The sequence below is a fragment of the Gallinula chloropus genome, assembly GCF_964237585.1.
Source record: "Gallinula chloropus genome assembly, chromosome: 20".
Lineage (NCBI taxonomy): Eukaryota > Metazoa > Chordata > Aves > Gruiformes > Rallidae > Gallinula > Gallinula chloropus.
The window spans coordinates 7,248,329-7,268,834 of record NC_140105.1 but is presented as its reverse complement, the minus strand read 5'-3'; the positions used below and the strand labels follow the sequence as shown (position 1 = coordinate 7,268,834).

The 20,506-nt window shown below is 40.3% G+C and overlaps 1 protein-coding gene across 1 annotated transcript in view; it reads right to left on the bottom strand.

The window, feature by feature from the left end:
• Nucleotides 1–20,506, bottom strand: part of CEP112 (centrosomal protein 112) — a gene marked incomplete at both ends in the record, with an annotated part of 154,418 nt that overhangs the window by 46,896 nt on the left and 87,016 nt on the right. The window contains one exon of the mRNA XM_084273526.1: nt 10,069–10,299. Coding sequence (XP_084129652.1) covers nt 10,069–10,299 — 231 coding nt within the window. The remainder of the gene's footprint in view (nt 1–10,068; nt 10,300–20,506) is intronic.

Sequence of the window (20,506 nt, the reverse complement as noted above, 5' to 3'; positions counted from 1 at the left end):
TTTTATGAGACTCCAACCACGTAGTGTCCAACCCCAAAGTGATACCATCCTTACACGAGTACTAGCTTCATTTAAATGGATTAAGTATCTCCCAGCTTCTCCAATACTTAATTCTATATTGCAGGAGCCAGACACCTTATTTAAAGCCAACTGCATGATCTGGCCCAACTTACAGGCCTTGCATATAGCACAAGGTTTTAAATCTAGATTAACAGTCCAGGTTTGCCACATGAAATTGTTCCCTACCTTAAATAAACTCCCTACAAGATGTACTGTACGTGCATCAGGCTTTTAACAGGACAGGCAGCGAGTGAGTTTAATCTGAAGATGCAGTGTGACATTTTGCCAAGACAGTTTGGGAGCAGGTGGTTTTACATGACAGCGTGACTCCTTCTTTTGCTCAACATTCAAATAAGATGAACTGAGCAAACCTGGTGAAGATTTGAGACTGCAGCACTCCCCACTTTAGGGCAGTGAAGCCTTGTTTTCCCTCAGCTACGTGCCTAAACCTGGTACAGCACAAATACATCCCTGGATCATGATTTTTAATATTTCCTGGGTTTCTTCTGTTCCGTCCAACTAAATTAAGATGATTATTTAAAGTGGCTTTAAGACTTTTAAGTGCTGGCATTTTCTTTTTCCGATCCTTAACAAATAAAACATGTTCCCAAGGGGAATTACTGGAGCTTTTACAAGCTGCCTTTATTCATCAGAAACACCGGGCACCTCACTGGCTCACATGCACTGCGTCCCCCTCCCACTCACACAAAGAGCTTTAACCAATAGTTCGTATCACTTGGTCCCAGATGGTTTTGGTACCCAAGCAGCTGACACCCAGTAAAGTCCTGGAGGGACAGGCTGCTGAGCAGCTTTGAAGATGTAAGTCAAAGCTAATGTTTCCTCTACAAATAGAAGGCAATGGCACCAAGATGTAACACTGATCCACAATCTGACTCAGCTAAAGGGTACTTAGGATGAGCTTTACGCTACACGAGTCTTTCAGAAGTCTCCAAGACCCTGTGCACTTTATTATTACACATCAGCTAAGTTTACACACCTTGATTTTTGCCCAGGAGAGACCATGAGGCTCCTGAACGGACTCTAAAGAGTCACAAATGTGGGGTTTATTTTTTAGATTCCCCATTGCTGGTTTAAGTTGAATTTTGTGACAATAACAAAGCAAGTGTTAAGAAGACAATGACTGGGGGAATGTATGTCTCATTTTGAGATAGAACATTTTTTCTTAAATAGAAGGAAACCCAGAAACGAAAGGACAGAGTTGGGATTACTAAGATAACTCAGTAAGTTACATCATTAGATCTGAACCCAACAAAAGTTAAGCTCCTACAGTTGGAAAGACAAACATTCAAAGTACGACACAATCCCCTAACAAATCTATGATCTGAAGCAATCAGTGCTCCTTAGCAAGATTATTCCGGATTACTTTTTGTAGTTTGAAATACAACAAAGCTCCCTCCAAAAGAACGGCAGCTTCACGGAGCCAGAGAGCATTGCTGTACCGATGACTAACTACACACCAGTCCAGCAAAGCCCCAATTAAAGAGAATGGAATATATTGCTCAATCATGAAAGCAATTAAAAATATAAATAAGCCATTGCAAGACTCCAAACAGTCCCTATGTTTAATTATTTATCCGTTCTCCGTCTCGCAGCTGTAGGTCAGAATTTCCTCCTCTGAACTGAACACAGGAGAACTCTTTTGGGGATTTGTACCTTTCATTTCCAAGCAAACACCAAAATTCATCTCAAATTCACACAAGAACTGCAACAGTTTCACCTAAATCAGATTTTCTACAAGTTAAACACCCCTCCTACACTCAGATGTGATTGTGAAACTACTTTGATCTCTGTTCCCAAATTTATTGCTCTGTGTAATCCATGACAAAATATAATGTGATTTACTGTATCTCTATATGACAGCCCAGCAGCTGACAGAACTTAATAATTTAGCATAAGAAAAAAAACCTTCTGGCACCAAAATACACAAATCATAATTGAGGCACTTTAGTATCACATTACAATGAAGCATATGCAGACTGATCATAAGAACTTCAAAACAATTAGAATTCTTTCTCACCCATTTAATGAAGGTGGGTTTTGCTCCATGACATGTTCTGCAGCTATAAGCAAGTCGCTTTGGAACACTTTTGTTTCTTCACATTAAAGACTCTGAAGGACTAATAACATCGGTTTTACCCCTTCCCTATTTTCCAAACACTCCTTCCCCTCCAAAAAGGGGGAAAAAAAAAGCCACCTGCAGCTTTTTGCTATTATAAAGATATGAAGAGAGAGCAAATTAGTGTAAACAGTGCCTTCAAATTGTGCCAGAATTTAAACATGCAATAAGATGTTCTATACTAGCTCAGTCTTGATAACTGTGCATTTTTTTCTAAAACAAATCTGTAGTGAAAATTTAATATCCAAATACTGACCTAAGCAGGGATGCAATGGGCACATTCCATGGGGCAGCTTCTGCTGACTCTCAGGTTTGGGGGACTCAGCAAAGTCTTTATGTAAAGGATGCATCAGCCCAGAAATTTTCACAGAAAGCAAGGATGTGGAGCTCAGGGCATGGGATGCAGGAGAAATTTCCACTTAGTATTAACTAACTCCAGGGAGCAAACACCAGTAAACGTTGTTTGCAGAAACAAACCCATGACTGAGCTGCAGTGATATCTGCAGTGATGGCTGCAGGTATTGGGATGCTGTAAGCAGGAGAGTGGCTGCAGGACCTGTCCTCCCAGCTCTGCCCAGGCACCCAGACCAGCTGCTCTTCATTCAATAATTCTGAAAGAATTTAACAACTAATTGGCCAAGTTGTTAAAAAAAAGTAATCTCACATTACAATCAGCTACCGTCCTGGAGAATATCCAGTGTTTTTCCTGATGTTATAACGTACCCTGGGATGTAAAGATAAGTAAAATTGGTAAATTAGAGAAAACTGTGCCTACATGCAATCATCCTTCTCCAGGGCACATGGTATTGTGAACAAAAAGGAGAGAACGAGTTAATGATTCAATTGGGGTTTAAAAATATTGAGTAACGTTAAAATAATAAGCAAATCTGTATTGTCAAGTAAGGCTGGTGTGTTACGGACTGTTTGGAGGGCAAAGAAAGGCTCAGGAAACTATTGAAAAGATAAGTAGAGCAGCCATTCTGCCACTGGAAAAGCCTCTTGCACTTCGTAACCGGGGGAAGCGAAGACCGAAACATCAGTTGTACTAAAGCCATCAGCTGTGTCCTCCAGAGTCAGGCTCATGGGCCATCGTGAGCAATGTCCTCTCCAGAGATACAGGGGATGCTGCTTGCAAAGATACCAGAAACCTGTGCTCCTTCTCCAGTTCATACCCCTCATATTCTCAAATCGTGAAAGGGAGCAGTTAAATCCCTCCTTACTCCTATTAGTGAGTGGTTATAAAGATGCTGCTCATAAAATTGTTTAATCCATTTTTGAGCCAGCTGATGCTATCTGCCTCCACACCTCCCCAGAAATCAATTCAAGAAGCTTCTTTCACCAGCTTTAAATTAATCTCTTATTAGTTTCCAGCAACTACACCCAAGTTCTTGGGCGGTAAATAACAATTCAGGGTTCACCTTATCCACCATCTTCATGATTTTGTGAATTTTGATCTTATGGATATATAACCTGAAAGTTAAAGGACTGAGAAAAAGCAGAGCGTACTCCAGTGAGGCAGAACTAGAAGTGGTGTTCAGACACAAACTTGAAAAGAAATAAGAGACAGAGAAGACAAAACCCCACCTGTGAATACTTCTTAGATAGATACCTTAGATTAATACCAGGTGGCTAAAACAACCCAAGCGAACTTCTCAAACAACTAACCAACTATAACTGATACGATGGGGAGCGAATAGAGCGTGTTGAAAGACAGGCCACATGAGAGAGCTCTAATTTTAATTATATCAGTCCTTGCCCTGGTGAAAGCTATCTTTTTAATTCTGTATTTTGTCATAATTTATCATTTAGCTCAATTATGCTGCTTCTTGTCTGGTTCTCATTATTTAACAGGATTGCAGCAGTCATTTTAATTTTTAACCCTACGGTGTTATTTGTGAATGTAAATGACACGCCGCTCGATCGCCTCCCCAAGCACTGATGAAGATGTTAACGAGGAAGCCTAACACTCAGGGGCGCATCCTTTTTCCCCACAGAGACAGTTACACTGACTGCTTTTGGTTACCTCTGGTACCAGGTCATACACACAAGTGATGGGCAGAAATCTTGCTGGTTTCCCATGGTGCTTTTGGGGGAGGATTTTTGTGGGGTTGGGTTTGGTTTGGTTTGTTTCTAAGGAGGCAGAAGCAGAGTAACCCTGTGAGTAACTGAGACTGTTACTTTGAAAGATGTCCAGTAGAGAGATACATAAATTCTGTTTGGTCTCGTTTGAGTGAAATATCCCTGAGATTATTCTACCATATTCATCTTCATGTTTGGCTCCGTTGATTGAAGACTCTTCCAAATGGCTCCCCAAAGGGATGATGCAATTCCTGTGACTATGTTCCTGGTCCACTATCATCTTTCTTTTTCTTCGGAGGAATCAGAGGGGCTGGTGCAAAAGGGGACACACTATAGTGGAAATTGCTTTTCTCCCTTCATCTGTGAGCAAAATTTTATTGCAAGAGTTGCTGTAAAGATACTATAAAGACAGGTTAAACATCCTGCACTTCTGCTAACATACACTAACCTTGTTATACAAATCTGTTCTCTTTTCTTAAATTTTAAAAAATGCATTTCTTTCTTCTTAACCTTCTAGGCTTTTGGCAGATTTTCTCCAAGAAAGCCAGAGCACTATGCTAATTTTAAATAATATTCGTTGGTGAATCACTAACACTGCATGAGAAATGCTCACAAACCAAATGTAAGTAGATGCACACACTCTACAACACAAAACCAACAAAAATATTACTACTCTGGAAGAGAGAAGTCATATCATAGCCAACAGTTCTTGGATTATTATGAAAAAAATGAAGAGACTCAGGAAATATCCAACCCTTCTTGGTAAGAATGAGAAGCTCTTTAGATTATTCATAGCCAGGCCCAAGGAAAAGCATCCATATAACACAGTCAAACAAGCATTTAAAAACTTTAGTCTAAAAAACGGTGCATATACAACAACTGGTGGACAACCTGAATGCATTCAGCAAGGAGAAAAACATACATCTAAATTATAATTAGATACCAACTTAATGATATCATTATAGTCGGGAAGAATGTGTCCACATTTTTATGGGTGACCTATTTGCCCCCATGTAAATAACCAGGGTATCGTTGCAATGACCATGAAAATAGTTCCTCTGGATGCTCACATAAAGGAAACTATCCATGTCACTCACATCACAGACTCCATTAGGCTAAGTCTAAGCAGGAACCACAGAACGGCTGTAGAGAAGGTCCAGTTCCCAGAAGGCCTTAGAAACAAAACTGGAACTGGTCTTGGTAGTTAAAGAAATGTAGAGTTGGCAGAGAAGAACAAGAGCTAGAGACATTATTCAACAACATAAGCCAACAGAAAGCATGCAATGCTTATTCTTTGACTTTACTAAGGGGAAACTCCTAGTAGTGTATCTCTTGGAGTAACTCCTTAATATGTGAGATAATATTCTTTTCTATTATACTTAGAATAGTTATTCTTAATTAGGGAAGTGGTCCTTAATTTTGAATTCCCCAGACATTTGACCTTCCTGTGGACACCCCACCAGACATAGGTGGAGTGACTGTAACAGGTATGGACTAGAAACCATTGGAAAGGTCAAATTTCATCTAAAACAACAGAAATCTCAGCATGCAACTCACTACTATGTTATAAAACCTACAAGTACAATTTGCATGGCTCTGGCCATGAGTGGACCATGTCACAACTGTAGTGAACTCAGAAGAACTGCAGTCCAGGAACTAAAGTGTTTCACTCTACTTTTGAATTTTGGGGGGTTAGGGGGGGTTTGACTGCAGCTTCATCCTGTAATCAAATATCATGTGTGTTCGGTACAGTCAATACACAAAAATTTAAATTACTTCTCCACAAGAAAAGCAGCACTGAAAAAGAATTAGATGTTCCTGGAACCCGCATAAAGATTTAACAGGATGAGTCAAAACATCTATTCGAATATAAAAAAGAAGTCAATAAAAAGCTAAATGTTGAAAATTATTTAGAGAGGAAATAAACCAACCCCTTTTTCTCCCACTCGCTCATGTGCACCGCTCAAAGAGAGCTTTTTTATGAGATATTTTCAGTTCCAAGGTTGCTTCCTTTGAGCATTGTTAGCATGTCTACTGATCTGCTCGGGTCATGCTTTCTGAATGTCCATTTTCTCTGCCAAGAAAATACCACAGATGAATGTTACAAACAGTTGTGTTAGCCAAGCTTCACATCTGCACGCACTTAGAAATGCAGTTTGTCTCTTGCTTTTGGTAATTTCTGGCAAACCTGAAAATGCTCATAAGCTTTGTACTGTCCGTTACACCTGGCTGGGTAGCGTTCCTGCCTCAAGTGCTGCTGATGCAACCTATAACCACCTGTCTCCCTCCTGAAATGAGTCATTAGCAGAGCCCAACTAGCGTTAGGTATTCTCTTAATATGTCTGGTTCTTAAACTGCTCATGTTTCATTTCATCAGAATGAGGTGTGACTGGAAATGAAAAAAGAAAATGACCATCACATCAAGAAATGCTGTAATCACTGCGGAGAGGGAAACGCCAGCAAATTACATCTGTACTTTACAAGTAAATCAAAATCACCCTGATTGAATATACAAGGGTTCTTCTGAAACCATATTTAAGATTCCTTAACTAATAGACAAGAAATAATTTGGAGATATTCTCAAGTCATTTTTATGTTAGAGACAGATAACAGATATTATGACAGTACTGAAGCCCCAAGAACACAATAAGTACTGTTTCAAATTCTCTGTGCTATCATGTTGAATTTTGGTCTGATTCATGTCCAGCATGGCTTATCTGACCTTAAGGACATCAACATTTGTTACCCTTACCCAACAAGGTGGCTTTATGTTCTAATATAACTACCACGCTTTGTCTTAAAAGGTGAGCAGTAAGGGGATTCCGGGTGATGGGCGCATGCCCCAGGAAGAGCAGCTACCTCAGCTGAGCTGCTCCTCTGTCACCCCAGCCCTGTCTCTACATGCAAGGCTGGTGTAAGGACCTTGCCCACAGAAGTTTTCCCATTCAGGTAGAGCCTTCTCCAACTGTCCTGAAGCTCAGGGGGAACTCATCATGCAGAAGACTCAGAGGTGGCCAACTGGGCCACAGCGGATTCAACACTACTCATAATGTGTATGCTCAGGTCAGCTACAACTCCCTTTGTAAAAAAAGTGTTGTTTAATTGCAAATAATACCTGCAACAGAGAAGGTCACTGGAAAATTACAGGCTTTCCCTTTATTATGATTTCCACAACAACAGGTGTCGTGTTTATCTTTCCTATAGTGAGGTTTCGCTGTGCCATTTGGCATCCTGTTAAATATTTCCCCCACTTATCATTCCCTACTGATTGGGAGATGCAATAACTGTCAAGAGATATTTGCTTTTAGAAACAGGTTCAAAAACATGACTGTACCACGTTTGCTGAGCAGCTTTCTGGCACTGCCCACCACAATCCCTAAAAAAACAAATCAGGCAAAATATGACAAGAACCAATGTGTTATCTTTAAACTGAGGTTTTAAGTGACAGAAAAAGAGACCTCAGTAAATTAAATTGTGTGTCCCTAAATATTGAAAAGCTCTCTACAAATATGAACAAATATTTGGATGTCCAGTGCTCTTGCAATGAAAATTGTTTCTCTACCTCTTCCCCCTACGGTCCCTTCTTCCCACCCCCACTGCCACAGAGCTATGGGGAGAACAGAACCATACAAATCCTGTCTCTCCTTTACCTGTTTTTACTTCAGTTTTTCTTCTCACTCAAGTTTTAGCCATTTCTTTCATATTTCATCAGGTTCATGTGAACAACCATCCACGATCACACAAAGCAATCCCAGCAGAAACCAGTATCGCTCACAGAACAGACCACAGAGGGATGAGATCCTTCACTTGGGAACAGACTGACCTTCAGAAAATCTGGACAGTCATATGTTCCAAGCCAAAACAGTGAATTCAACTTCCCCTTGGATTCTGCAGCAAGCTTTACAGAATTGGCAAATAAAAAAGAATAAACTTAGAACACAGAGTTTTCTCCTGTATTGTCCTAAATTTCAAGGTAACAAGATTTGCTAGAAAAATAATTGAAAAAACCGCAGACTTTTAAGAACAAATTTCAAGACTCATACTGCAAATAAGATGCTTTTATTTTTCCTCCTTGGATAAAATCTGCTTCATCAAAGTTCTGTAGAATTTAATAGGATCAAGATCTGAGCTAAGTTAGCTGAAATGGTAACTTCTGAGCTTTAAATTGAGTTTGCCCTCTAAGCTACTTTGACTTTTGGACTTTGTGGCCAAATTCCACAGTTCTACATTTGGAAGACAGAAAGAAGAAGAATGGTAAAGGGATACTTGAAGGTAACACAAGGTATTTTCACATCACTGTGAAAGACTTTCCAACAAAGATACTCTCCCCCCATCTCTTAACTCAACATGTGCTCTTTTGATTAGAGGTAAAAATAGGGAAGTAGGTTAAATAAAAATTTCAATAGCAGTTAATATAGCTTAAAAGTAGCGATTTTTTTTAAATGGAAAAAATGCAACAAATTTAAAAAGTAGTATTTCTGACAGAAATGACAATTCAAGACTATTAAAGATATTGCCCTATGAAGGATTATTTGTAACTTTAATTTGAGGATGTAAAGAAGTTAACTTTTCTTTTGCTATACTACACATGTAAAAAAAGATCAAAGAAAGAAAAGAATTGAGATTCAAATTCCATTTTTAAGCAAAAATGACAATGTCTTCCTGAGTTAAAATTAATCCTTTAATGATGCATTTCAAAGGTTTAAATACTTTCTGTGACCTTGGCTTTAAATAATTATGCCAAGCAGAGCTTTCCTTACATTCAGAAAAGATTCTGAATTGTTGATCACAGCCATTTTAATGGCTTCAGGCTGGCTGATTTCCAACATAATCCTCCGAATGCTGTTTAAAATTACAGCCCAAGAACCTGACGCAGGTAAATGAAATGTCATTTGCACAAAGGCCCCTCAAACAGGCTACACAGACTGTTCATTTGTGCCACTGTACATCACTGAGATTACATTAACACGCAGAAAAGATACTTCAACAACTATCTGCTTACATATACACAGAGTTCTACCAGAAATATTAAAGTACCTTTTTTTAGTTTAGCCTTTGAAATAAAACTCACATGTTTTAGCTCAAATCATCTCTGATGTGGGGAAATACTTGAATTCGAGACCCTGGTACAAGGGGAGTACAAGGGGATGCTCAGCGAGCGCTGGTGTGCAGTCAGTGACCCCACTGAACAGAATGGGGAGGGAAGCTTTGATTTATCTGAAATATTAATTTCTATTTTCAAGCCTTTCACAAAGTACTTGCTCACCCCATGCACACAGGAGAAAGTAGACCAGGCATCATTAGCCACTAGACCCAATTTCCTTGCAGTTTTAGCCTGAACTTTTTCCTCCTTAAGAACTTTCCCTCTTTTTAAGGGAGAAAAAGCTCAGATAGACAGAACCGCCCTTTCTACTCCATCTCTTCCAGCAAAGGAAAAGCGATTAGCTTAGTCCTTGGCTGGCTTTGCCTTTGAAATCATCAGACTTTTCAAGTCCAGCCAGCTCTGGAGCACTTCACGGTCGTCCCCATCCGACGCCTGTCGCAGCTGGAAGGTGCTGCCCCAGCACTGCTCTCAAACAGCCCCAGCACCCACCACCTTTCATCACAGAACCACAAAGTTTTCCATCCTCGTGCTGTGGCTGTGACATCCAATGTCAGATCTACAGCATAAGTCCATTTTTTCAACTGAAGTGACCCCTAAAACAGTTTTTCTCTTTGTTTATCTGCCTTTTGAGGTGACTGCTCCCCTTTTTTCCCAGGCCACCAGAAGCATCCCTACCCCAACCCCTTACCTCACCCATCGCCTGCTCCATTTCCACCTCACGTACCTTTTTCAGGTCTAATGTCACTTTTTCTGCACCCACTCTCACCTTATTCATGACCGTCTCACGGTCTCGAGCCGCCCTCTGCTTCTCCTCTTCCCACTGATGGCTCAGCTCCAGCAGCTGCTGCTTCCGCTGAGTGGTCACCTGAATGAGCTCTTCCTTCAGCTTGTGGATTTGGTTCTTCAAGTCACAGATAACCTGAAATAAAGAAGAAACAAAGTCAAAAACACAACCCCAGAAAACAAAAGTCATTTGATTTTCTCAGACAGGCTGTTAGCTGGGCTAGGAAGCAGGTTCAAAAGATTGTCTATCCCTTTTCTTGGCCTCTCTTACTGCTCTTTCCCTTCTCTTCATACATGCAGATGAATTCAGATCACTCTGCCCAAAGCATGAAGGGAGCAAGATTTACCTTTTAGGAGGAACTGCTCCCAGGAGTGAAGAAATTTAGTTGGTGCAGATAATCCCTACATATAAAGTCCAGGCCTTTTTTTTTTTTTCCCTTGAGAAATGACCTGCCACATTCTAATGAGCTATCAGTGTATCATTAATCATTTATCAACTCCTGCCTCAGATCAGAGACCACATTTCATCATGATGTGCCAGTGTGCACCAGGAACATATCAAAGAACATCCTCCTTCAGGTGAGGGAACCAGAGCACGCTGAGAGGATGACACAGGCCAATGCAGAGAACCTTATGACTCTGCAAACGCAGTATAGGTAAGACACATGACAGGAAAATGCAAGACAGCCTTCAGAACCCACAGCTCTCTGTGTGATCACCCTTCAGTCCTTGAGACAGTAAGTTGTGCGGCGCATCAGTGACATGGGGTGCTCAGTGCCTGCCCTCCATGGGGAACTTGGGAGGGAAGGAGTGAAAGTTAGAGGTGGTACATCTCCTGAAGGTATACAGAACACACATTGCTACTTTACAGTTGTAAGCAGTAGAGTATGCATGTATTACTTTAGATTTACACTGGCATATAAAACTCTTCTTAATTACTTTTCTAACTGTATTTCTACTGTGGCTCCTTAAATGACATACATGATTATCATCCTTGTGACATACAACTATCAGTCCCTACAGCTCACCGCCAGCAGACACGTTCTCATTTGTCAGTACAACTCCAAAGATCAGTATTTTCCCTCAACATTTCACCTGGTGGTTCCTCCCTGCTCCACAAGGAACTGTGAATTCTTTCACAGGGGAAGTGACAATATTGAGATGGGAAATTGATGTTCCACCAGGCAGATGTAGGCGACTCAGCTCCAGCTTATTAAAGGTTTCACAAGAAAGTCTGATGAAAATTATTGTATATTTAAAGATCCAGTTACTGCTTCTAAACTCTGAACTCATCTCTCTCCAACTGCTATTTTTCTTCTTTAGACACTTGTAATATACCGTTGGCATCCGGCTCAACCATCTATTTGCAGTCTGAGAACCACGTTACTACAAATCTCTGAAAAAGAAACAGTCATTTCTGACCATCAGAAACGTTGCCTTGTAGATCAATACCCTGAGAGACACTGTTATAAATACTGTGATTGGAGAGAGAAAGAAAAAAAAATCAAGGCTTGAAGAAGTCTGCCTATTTTTTCAAGGCATTTGAACTCTACGGTGTAATGAAAGACACGTCATCTCTCCTCAAACCTTCAGTTGGGTCCTTTGCCTGTCCCAGCTGTAACATGTATAAAATAATATCAACCACCTCAGTAACTTATCACAAGGCTGACTTCTGCTTCCATGCTTTCCTAATTACTCACTGGCATTATTCCCTGTGTCAAAGGTAAGATTGTAGTGTGTGTGTGTATGCTAGAGATGGAACGAGCACATCATTTGTATACAGAAGTATAACACAGGCCACATATTTGGGCTGTATCAGCATTATCTCAAACATATGTTTCATATAGTGTAATCTGCACTAGATCCTTTCCTTCCTTTCCTGATCTTTTCCTCTACATATGTTTAATTTTTCCTAATTCTGTATACAGACTAAAAATGTAAAGTACATTTTCGTTTATAATTATACAGACTGAAATATAAAGTACATTTTAATATATAGTTATAAACAGCAATCGACGTTTATAATTCTTTCAGAAAACCATTTCACTTCAGGATCACAGCAAAACGTTACCCAAAACTGGGGCTTACTTAACCAAAGAAATGCTACAGGGTTGCAATTTCTATGGTCTGAGTCCTAAACTGACACAGATCATTTGGGGATTTAATAGTCCTTCCAAGGCAAATCCTGCTTGGAATAGTAACAATTATCTTTTAATCTATGGGAGCTCTTTTTGAGAGCTCATTCCTCCTCTGCTACAACATTCCCCCCTTCCCTCCCTTTAAAAAAATAAACTTCCTTAAACTTCCCGTAACCCTGTGCAAGTGAAAATAAGATATTACATAGCTCACAAGTTTCCTAAAAAGTTTGATATTCAGAATATTTAGGATCTGGAGCCAAGGCTAACTTCTTATAATACATGCAAAATTCATTCATAAATCGTATTAAAAGCCAGAAGAGGGACTGGGTAAATTCCTGACTCAACTGTTACATCTTTTCTGCTCTGCTTCATTTTATATTCAGTAATTCTTATATAAAGCCATCAGAAAATCAAATAGCACAACACAGCATTTTCTACCACCACATGGAAAAAGTAACTCCTCAACCTTCAGATTCAAACCTGGGGAGCCAAAAGACACTGGGCTGAGTGTTATAGGTAAAGTAACAGTAATTAATATGCAAAGGAGCATTAATGTTGGACCCAAGAGATGGCAAAAGGAGATTTGGTTCTATTAGGAAAGAAGAAAGAATCTGCAGACGGGGTGATGGCAGCGAAACTAATATGATTAGAGGAGTCCTTTTGGAGCAACTTCAGTGCCAGTAAGATGATGTTAAGAGACATCTAATCTCTCCAAAGTGACTAGAAAAAGCTTATATTGGGGATCACAGGCGCAGCTCTTGTCAATTACTTTAAAATAAGTCTAGTTCTCACAGCCAGATTATTTTTTACCATAAACAAAGTCACTGGCAGAAGCAGCTTAGAACTGAACAACTTGCTGCATGAGACAACTGTGTGTGACATGGATATCTTCAAACTGCTCAAGGAAATGAATCCCAAACTTCCCATCACTAAGATTCTGCTGTTCCACATGCCAGGTTTAATAAGCTATTATTAGACTTAAATGTAGGCAAATTAGTACTACTAGGGGGAAAAAAACCCAACACCCAGATGACATAATTCTCAATTGAGTAAAATCCATGAAATATAAAACTTCAGAGAATTGTCTTGGTTGTTCTGTGGGCAAACCAAAGGTGCCACTATAAACTCTAACTTCTCACCCCTGAGAGCAGACAGCACAATGCTCACTTGGCTTCTTGGTAAAACTGAATCCTCTTTCTCAGTATTGGTTTCTCCAATTCCTGTTCTGGCTGCTGAAATCCTTGTCTGCAAATCATGTTGACCACACTGCTTGCATGGTCTAAACAATAACTTGAGCACAAGAGCTGCTGAGAGAAGCACACATCCTCAATGCTCACCCAGAGCAAGTTACCCTTACGCTAAACGTAAGGTTTAAACAGAAGACATAAAGACTTCAGTGTATATAATAGGTCCAAAAATGTACTGTTACTTGCTGCCTTTCATGGATCAAATGTGATAGCCTTTATTTTGGTTGTATAGGTATGAGTAAAAGTGATATCCATCCTTTTCACAAACACCACAGGATGGCCATGCCACAGCAGCGTGCCCCAAAGGAGGAGGCATTTATAAAACAACTAGCAATGCACAGACAGGAAAATGAAGAGGAAGAACACACTAGCTTACAGAGCAACCCAAACAGAGCAAAAATAAAGATATTCAAACTGTGTGACAGGGAAGAGATTTCATATAGCATACGTGTACGTATGTGCATGCACGTACAACAATCCCGTAGCTGAAGAAACTGCTAGCTGAGATGGTGGCTTCTATTTCTGTTTCAAAGGAACAACTTAGAATTCTAACTAAGAATATCTGTGCTGAAATAGTGTCATAAAAAGGGTGGGTCGTAAGCCCACAGCAATTTGCCTGTAGGGAAAAAATAGACTTGAAAGAAAAAAAGAAGGTTGCTTACTCACTTTGGCCTATTTAAAATGCCAATAAATGTACTGCATGTTATATGGAAAGAAAACATGTGCTCTTAATTTTAAAAAGAAAATTGCATAAGAAAATATAAAGTTGGCAAAAACTTCAAATTAAAATCTGTTGCTGATGTCTGAAACTCTGCTACAGTTACATGCAACAGGGATGAGAACGGGACTGCAGGACTGCAATCTAATCAAAAATTTTAAAAAAAAAAGCTATATTCCCTTTATTTTTCAGGAGCTCCTACTTTAACCCCATGAAGCTTTTACTTGGGTCAGCTTTAAAGGAAGAGGCTGGAGCATGACCACATCTTTCATACTCAGTGATGGAATACATGGGCTTCACGGCATTCCTCTCCACATTACACACCAAGCCACATCCACCCCATCACCACATTCAGCTTCAAATAGTGCTGAGGGCATTTTAAAGTCACAAGAACAAGGCAATGAAGAGTTCAGATCAAATCCACTCTCAACTTCTTCCCCCAGGCTCCAATCTAGGACCATCCAGGTGTTGCTGCAGCAGCTTTTATGGTACTAACATCTCCCAGCAGATGAAGTCACAATAAACCTTCATCACCCTTCAGTGCTGAGTGTACTCAGGCTGCTGAAATAGAACATCACTTAACGGCCACTTCATTTCTCACATGGCAAATGGCAACTTTTCAAAGTCAGTTTCTGAAGTTTTCAGCGTTGGCCTAATCTGGCATCAACTGGAGATAGCTGCACCGTTCACACAGATTGGCTGTGTTTCATTTTGCTTGCATATAACATTAAAACCCCCTCCCAAACAACAACCCCTCCCCCAAAACTGAGCGGTTCCTTGGACTTCCTTCAAACATGACCCATTAGCTTAGATGATCACAATGCTCCTTTCTAGGGTACTAACCCAAAATATTAGCCTATAAGTAGCAGCCCTATTTCAATCACCGATAATCACACAGCTCCTGCCTCTGTGTGCTGATGCTTTCTCAGCATTTTCTCACCTGGGAGAACATTAAGATTAGCACATGGGTTTGAGCAGTGCTGTCTGTGAAACCATCAGCTGAACCCTTCTGAAAGAGAGACTGGTTCCTTTGTGCCTTGTTCCGCTGGCGTGACGTGACAGGGATGGATGAGGTACACATAACATTTGTAACTGGGTACTGGATTATTTTTGAAAGAAGGTCAGTCCAGTCAAGGGAAAGGAAGTCTGTAGTAAAAATAAATCTCACTCTGATGATGAAGAAGAATTACAAGGAAAATAAAGAACAAAGCAGAAGCACCCAGTGATTCAGTGGAGACCATAAATCCCCTTTTACTCATGATCAGTGCAGCACAACAACCCAGAGGTGGGTGAAGTACCCATCATCCCATCCCACTGTCCGCCATCCTATCTCAGTCACCCATGTGTATTTAGTTTAAAATACTTTAGAAGGGATTATCTGTTGAAATTTGGAATCTGAACTACCTCAGCTTTCTTCTTAGTAAGCAAATCTTTATAAAATGCTGGGGAACAGATAAATTGCCATCATGGGAAGGAGGACTGCATCTAACACAGAAGAATTCTAGAAAGTAAACAAATACTACTTGTTTGCTGCTCTACACTTAGGAAAAAAAAAAAGTATAGCTGTAAGAACTTCAAAGATGTGTGACATTGGTTTGCATTTAAACCAAAATTGGTTTATATTAATGAGCAGATTCAGCAATCAGTCTTACTCATTGTGGCTGTGGGGAACCATCCCCTGGTTACATGATGAGAGTTAGGCACCCAAGTGCAGTACCAAGGGCCAAGCACAGTCCTGAAGGCTCTCTGATCTTTTCTGTCCACAAAGCTCCTACTGAGCCAGGCTCACTGGTCCCAGTAAACCTCTGCTCTTCTGCATGCCAGATGAATTTCAACTGGCCCGTTCAGCCAGCTGGCAGCTACGTTTGGGACGCCTTTGTACCACGACAGTGACACAAAAGGGCACACAGCAGTGCTGAGAAAAGCAATCTTTTTGTTTGAGCTGTGTTTTAAATCTGAAGAGTTTACAAATCTAAACCTTCCAAAGACTTTTGAACTGGCAAGAGTTATTAAAATTTGTTAACTCAAGTTTTTAACGTCATCTTCCAAACAAAGCTTTGGAATTCACTCAGTTATCTCTATTTTAACTGATGATATTGAAAATATTTTCTATACCATAGCAACTTCAATTGAATTGGTTAAGAATTTATTAGTCGATTTTTCTTGTGACTGGCAAAAATCAGCAATTTGTCAATATTATGAACCCTTGAAAAGAGAGATTTGATTTGCAAAGAAAATGACTTCTGCAAATGTCACACACGTTACCACATGGATAATGATGTGGCAGAGCACAAATTAACAGGGACAAGTAATAAACAGCTATTCAGCTTTCACAGCACAATCTATTACACAGTCAAGTTTAAATGCCTTTTGAGTAAGAACACATAGGCCCATAAGTATGGTAATTAAGGGAGCAGATAAATGAAATGGTGTGAAATGAAGTGAGAATGAGCAGCGGTTCAATGACCAACAGATTGGTCTCACCTCCCAGGAGTGCCAGGCAAGTTTTCCAAAAAGCAGGGGGCTGCACAAGCTCTCCTGGAGGAAATCAGGGAAGTACAGGAGCTCTGCTGGCACCAACGTCACTACAAGGAGCCCTGATCACTCCTCTAGTACTTCCTGGAAACACTAAAATATCAGTAAAGCCAAAACCTCACCACTCAGAGATATACAAAATCCTACACAAGCACATAATGAAATGTGAACTTAAGTTCCTTCACTCTTGGGCGAAAGAAGAAAATAGATCTTTCCATAACCTTGGTGTTACCACCCAAGTTGTCACCTAGAAGCCATCTCTATCCTGTGTATGACTACATTTCAGTGATGGGATTGCAGTGTGTGTACACATGGATCAAACATTCACCGGTCATAACTCAGGCTGTGCAACACCAAGTTTGGGTATTTTCCTGTAGGAAAACTGTTACACCAACCACAGTTGCACTCCCTGACTTGCACCAAACTCAAACAGATCAGTGTCTGGTGTCAACAAAACTCCTGCAGCAGCAGTGCAGATGGCAACCCCAGTACTAACAGTAAAACCTTTGCTGTTCAGCAGCGTAAAATCTGACTCCCCGCAGTACAGGGCTTACGCAAAGCTCTATCAACTCCATCTCAACACAATCCCAGCTTTTCTCACCTTTGCAAATGTATGTCTGACATCTTTCTTGAAAATACCCACCAGGACTTGTAAAGGGAGGTGTTGAGCTGCTAACTTACATATTTATTCTATTAATTTTAACAGCATTATGCTGCTTTTAAACGTCAAAGCTCCTCTGTAAGAGCCTTTCCTTAGAACCTGTGTGTGCACCATGCACGCCGTGAAAATCACCCTTGACATTTATGAACCTGATAAAAGCATATTCCTGCCAACCTTGGTTATTTTGTACCTACTGAGGTTTTATTGGGGAGGGGACAGGTTTAACACCACCCTAACTGTACAGTGCTGCTGGAGGCTAAACATTAGAATCACAGATTCATAGGATGTGTAAGGCTGGAAGGGACCTTCAGAGGTCATCTAGTCTAAACCTCTGCAGTTAGCAGGGACATCTTCACTAGAGCCTCATCAAGCCTGACCTTGAATATCTCCAGGGATGGGGCCTCAACTACATCTCTGAGCGACCTGTTCCAGCCTCATATTGAAGAACTTTTTCCTAATATCCCACCTAAATCTCCCCTTTTCAAGTTTAAAACCATCATCCCTCCATGCTCCATGCCCTCGGGAACAGTTCTTCTATGCACCTTTCAGGTGCTGGAAGGCTGCTGTAAGATTGCCCCTGGAACCTTCTATCCTCCAAGCTGAACAAGCCCAATCCTCTTAGCCTAACTTGATAAGCTCCCTAAGTTAGCTCCTCCATCCCAGGCAATGTAAATGGCACTGAAGGTAGAAAGTGCTGGGCTTTAAAAAAAAAAGGGGGGGGGGGAGAAAAAGAAAATCAGGTATCCATTTGAACAGCTCCACTAAGAGCTTAAAATTAACAGATCTTATTTTGATTTCTAATTTAGTAAACAGCAGCTGGAAAGCAGAACTTGATATAGGTTGGTTGTTGTCACTGCCTCACTAATGAAATGGGTTTTAGTCAAATGGAAGAACCTTAAGTGTACATGTGCAACTGAACAATACATGGTGCATTGGTGAGAGACAGGATTACTCCCACGGTGAAATTGAGATAAATGTAAATAAATTTTCTACTTAACAGTCCTAAGACCTGGAAAAGACTTGGCCCTCTTGCCTGGAAGACAGATCCAGAACAGTTTCTTATTCCCTGATGTACTGTATTTGCTTTGAAGTAGATTAGTGAGTCAAAAATTAAAGCATCAGCCTCCTTTCTCCTCTCTTTTTATACGATAAAAGAAATATTTACATTTGTATCTTCCTTTGAACAAACAAAAGGATTTGAATCAGACTAAGAGAACTACCTGCAAAGGACTAGTTGGAGGACTCATTTCCTTGTGTCCTCATCCTAAGAAACATTACTGACATTCAACTGTTCACCTGGTGACCTACATAAATGCATTAATCTAATTTAAATACGATGGAAATGCATAAAAAAAAACCTATCTGCCATAAATAGCTGCTTAATGCACTGATCCCCTAAAATGGCTTGTGAGAGCAGAATATATTGGCTAAAAAAATGAATAAAAATCTCTATCTATATCTAATATCAGGATTTTGCATCATACAAACAATCTGTCCTTAAAGAATGATCGATGAAAATTACACCAAGCATCTGTTTCTAGCCTTCCCTGTTTTCCTTTGGGCAGTTCAGGATGTGAAAGGAAAATATTCCTTAATCAAACATTAAAGATCCATTCAGCTCTGAAATGACATTGGGGCAAATCTTGTTCTGGAAGTGAAGCTACTGATATTTATGGAAGGATAGGACTTCCCTGCAGTCAAATACAGAAATGGAGGCTCAAGATCTCTGCATTGAACTGGGAAGAGCTCCCCATCAGTCTGAGACTCATTTCTGTGCCCAGCATCCCCCTAACTCAAAGCTTTAAAAAACAACATTTGCATTTAAATTTTCCACTTATTAAATTTAAAAGCATTAGCATTTCCTGAACAACACCTAATTCCAATTCAAATGCAGACACGATTACAGATTTAAGGATTACTACAGACATTCATCTCTGAGGCAGCAAAATTAAACACATTGTCATTCCTAAATTGGCCCAGAAGAAGAGGCACAGGCTGCACTGTCTGAGCAAAATGTCTCTGCCCTGTCAACTAATGAAAAGCCATCGCTGTAAGGAACAAAGTAAAGCCCACCTCCAAAAAACGCCCCCTGAAGAGCATCACACTCTTCTCCTTTGGATGCATTGGTCTAAGTTACTACTCAAAACTCAGACATCTCTGAGTGTTACAGGAATCTTCCCCCCCGCATCCCGCAGGGGCTTGACGGCGACTGTACTGGAAACAGCATCAGTTGCTACACACAACAGGACAAACACAGGACAAAGCGTGAGGAACAAGCTGGTCACGCTCAAGACATCTCCCAACTTCAACTTCTGAAGTTAATACTTGTAAAAACACAAACTCTGGAAGCTAACTCCCATTCAGGTTATCTCTGTGACTGTCTCCTCAATATGCAGTTGGACTTGAGGAAGACTCCAAGTTCATGCTGCTGTCCAAGCTCTGCCCTGACTGAATCAAGGTAGAAGTGATGCATTTTTCCAGCATAAGCATAGGAAGCCAACTAAGGAACCTAGTGCTGTTATTCTCCAGGCCAATGACTAACGGTAACTTAAATGCACCAGCCTGTGTGTACTATTCTGCTCCACCAAAGAACCTAATATACCAGGAAACTCTCTCATTACTGATGTCATGCTGCTGTATTGAAGATGACAGTCTTTAACCAAGCATGAAGCCCTCGTTCCTGGTCCCATGAATGGCAATATGTGTGGGCAGAAATCCTGAAACCCAGCAGCTTCAGAAATAAAAACTGTGTCACAGGTTTAGACTTTAAAGGAATAATCAGCTTCTGACTTTCAAAAAGAACACACGTTTCTGCAAGGCACTGACAATGGTTACAGTATTTCTGATAATCAATGAGTTGTGGTAAATTCTTCTCTTACACAAACAAGAATCAGAGTTACACAGAGGTGCAACTTTTTACTTTCTCCTTTTCACAATCAACTCCTAACGGGAAGAAGCATATTCCAGTTAATTATCTTCTAGTTGATTATCTTCAGTGCCAATCCTTACATCAAGTAGATAAACTCGTCACCTCCATCTGAGAA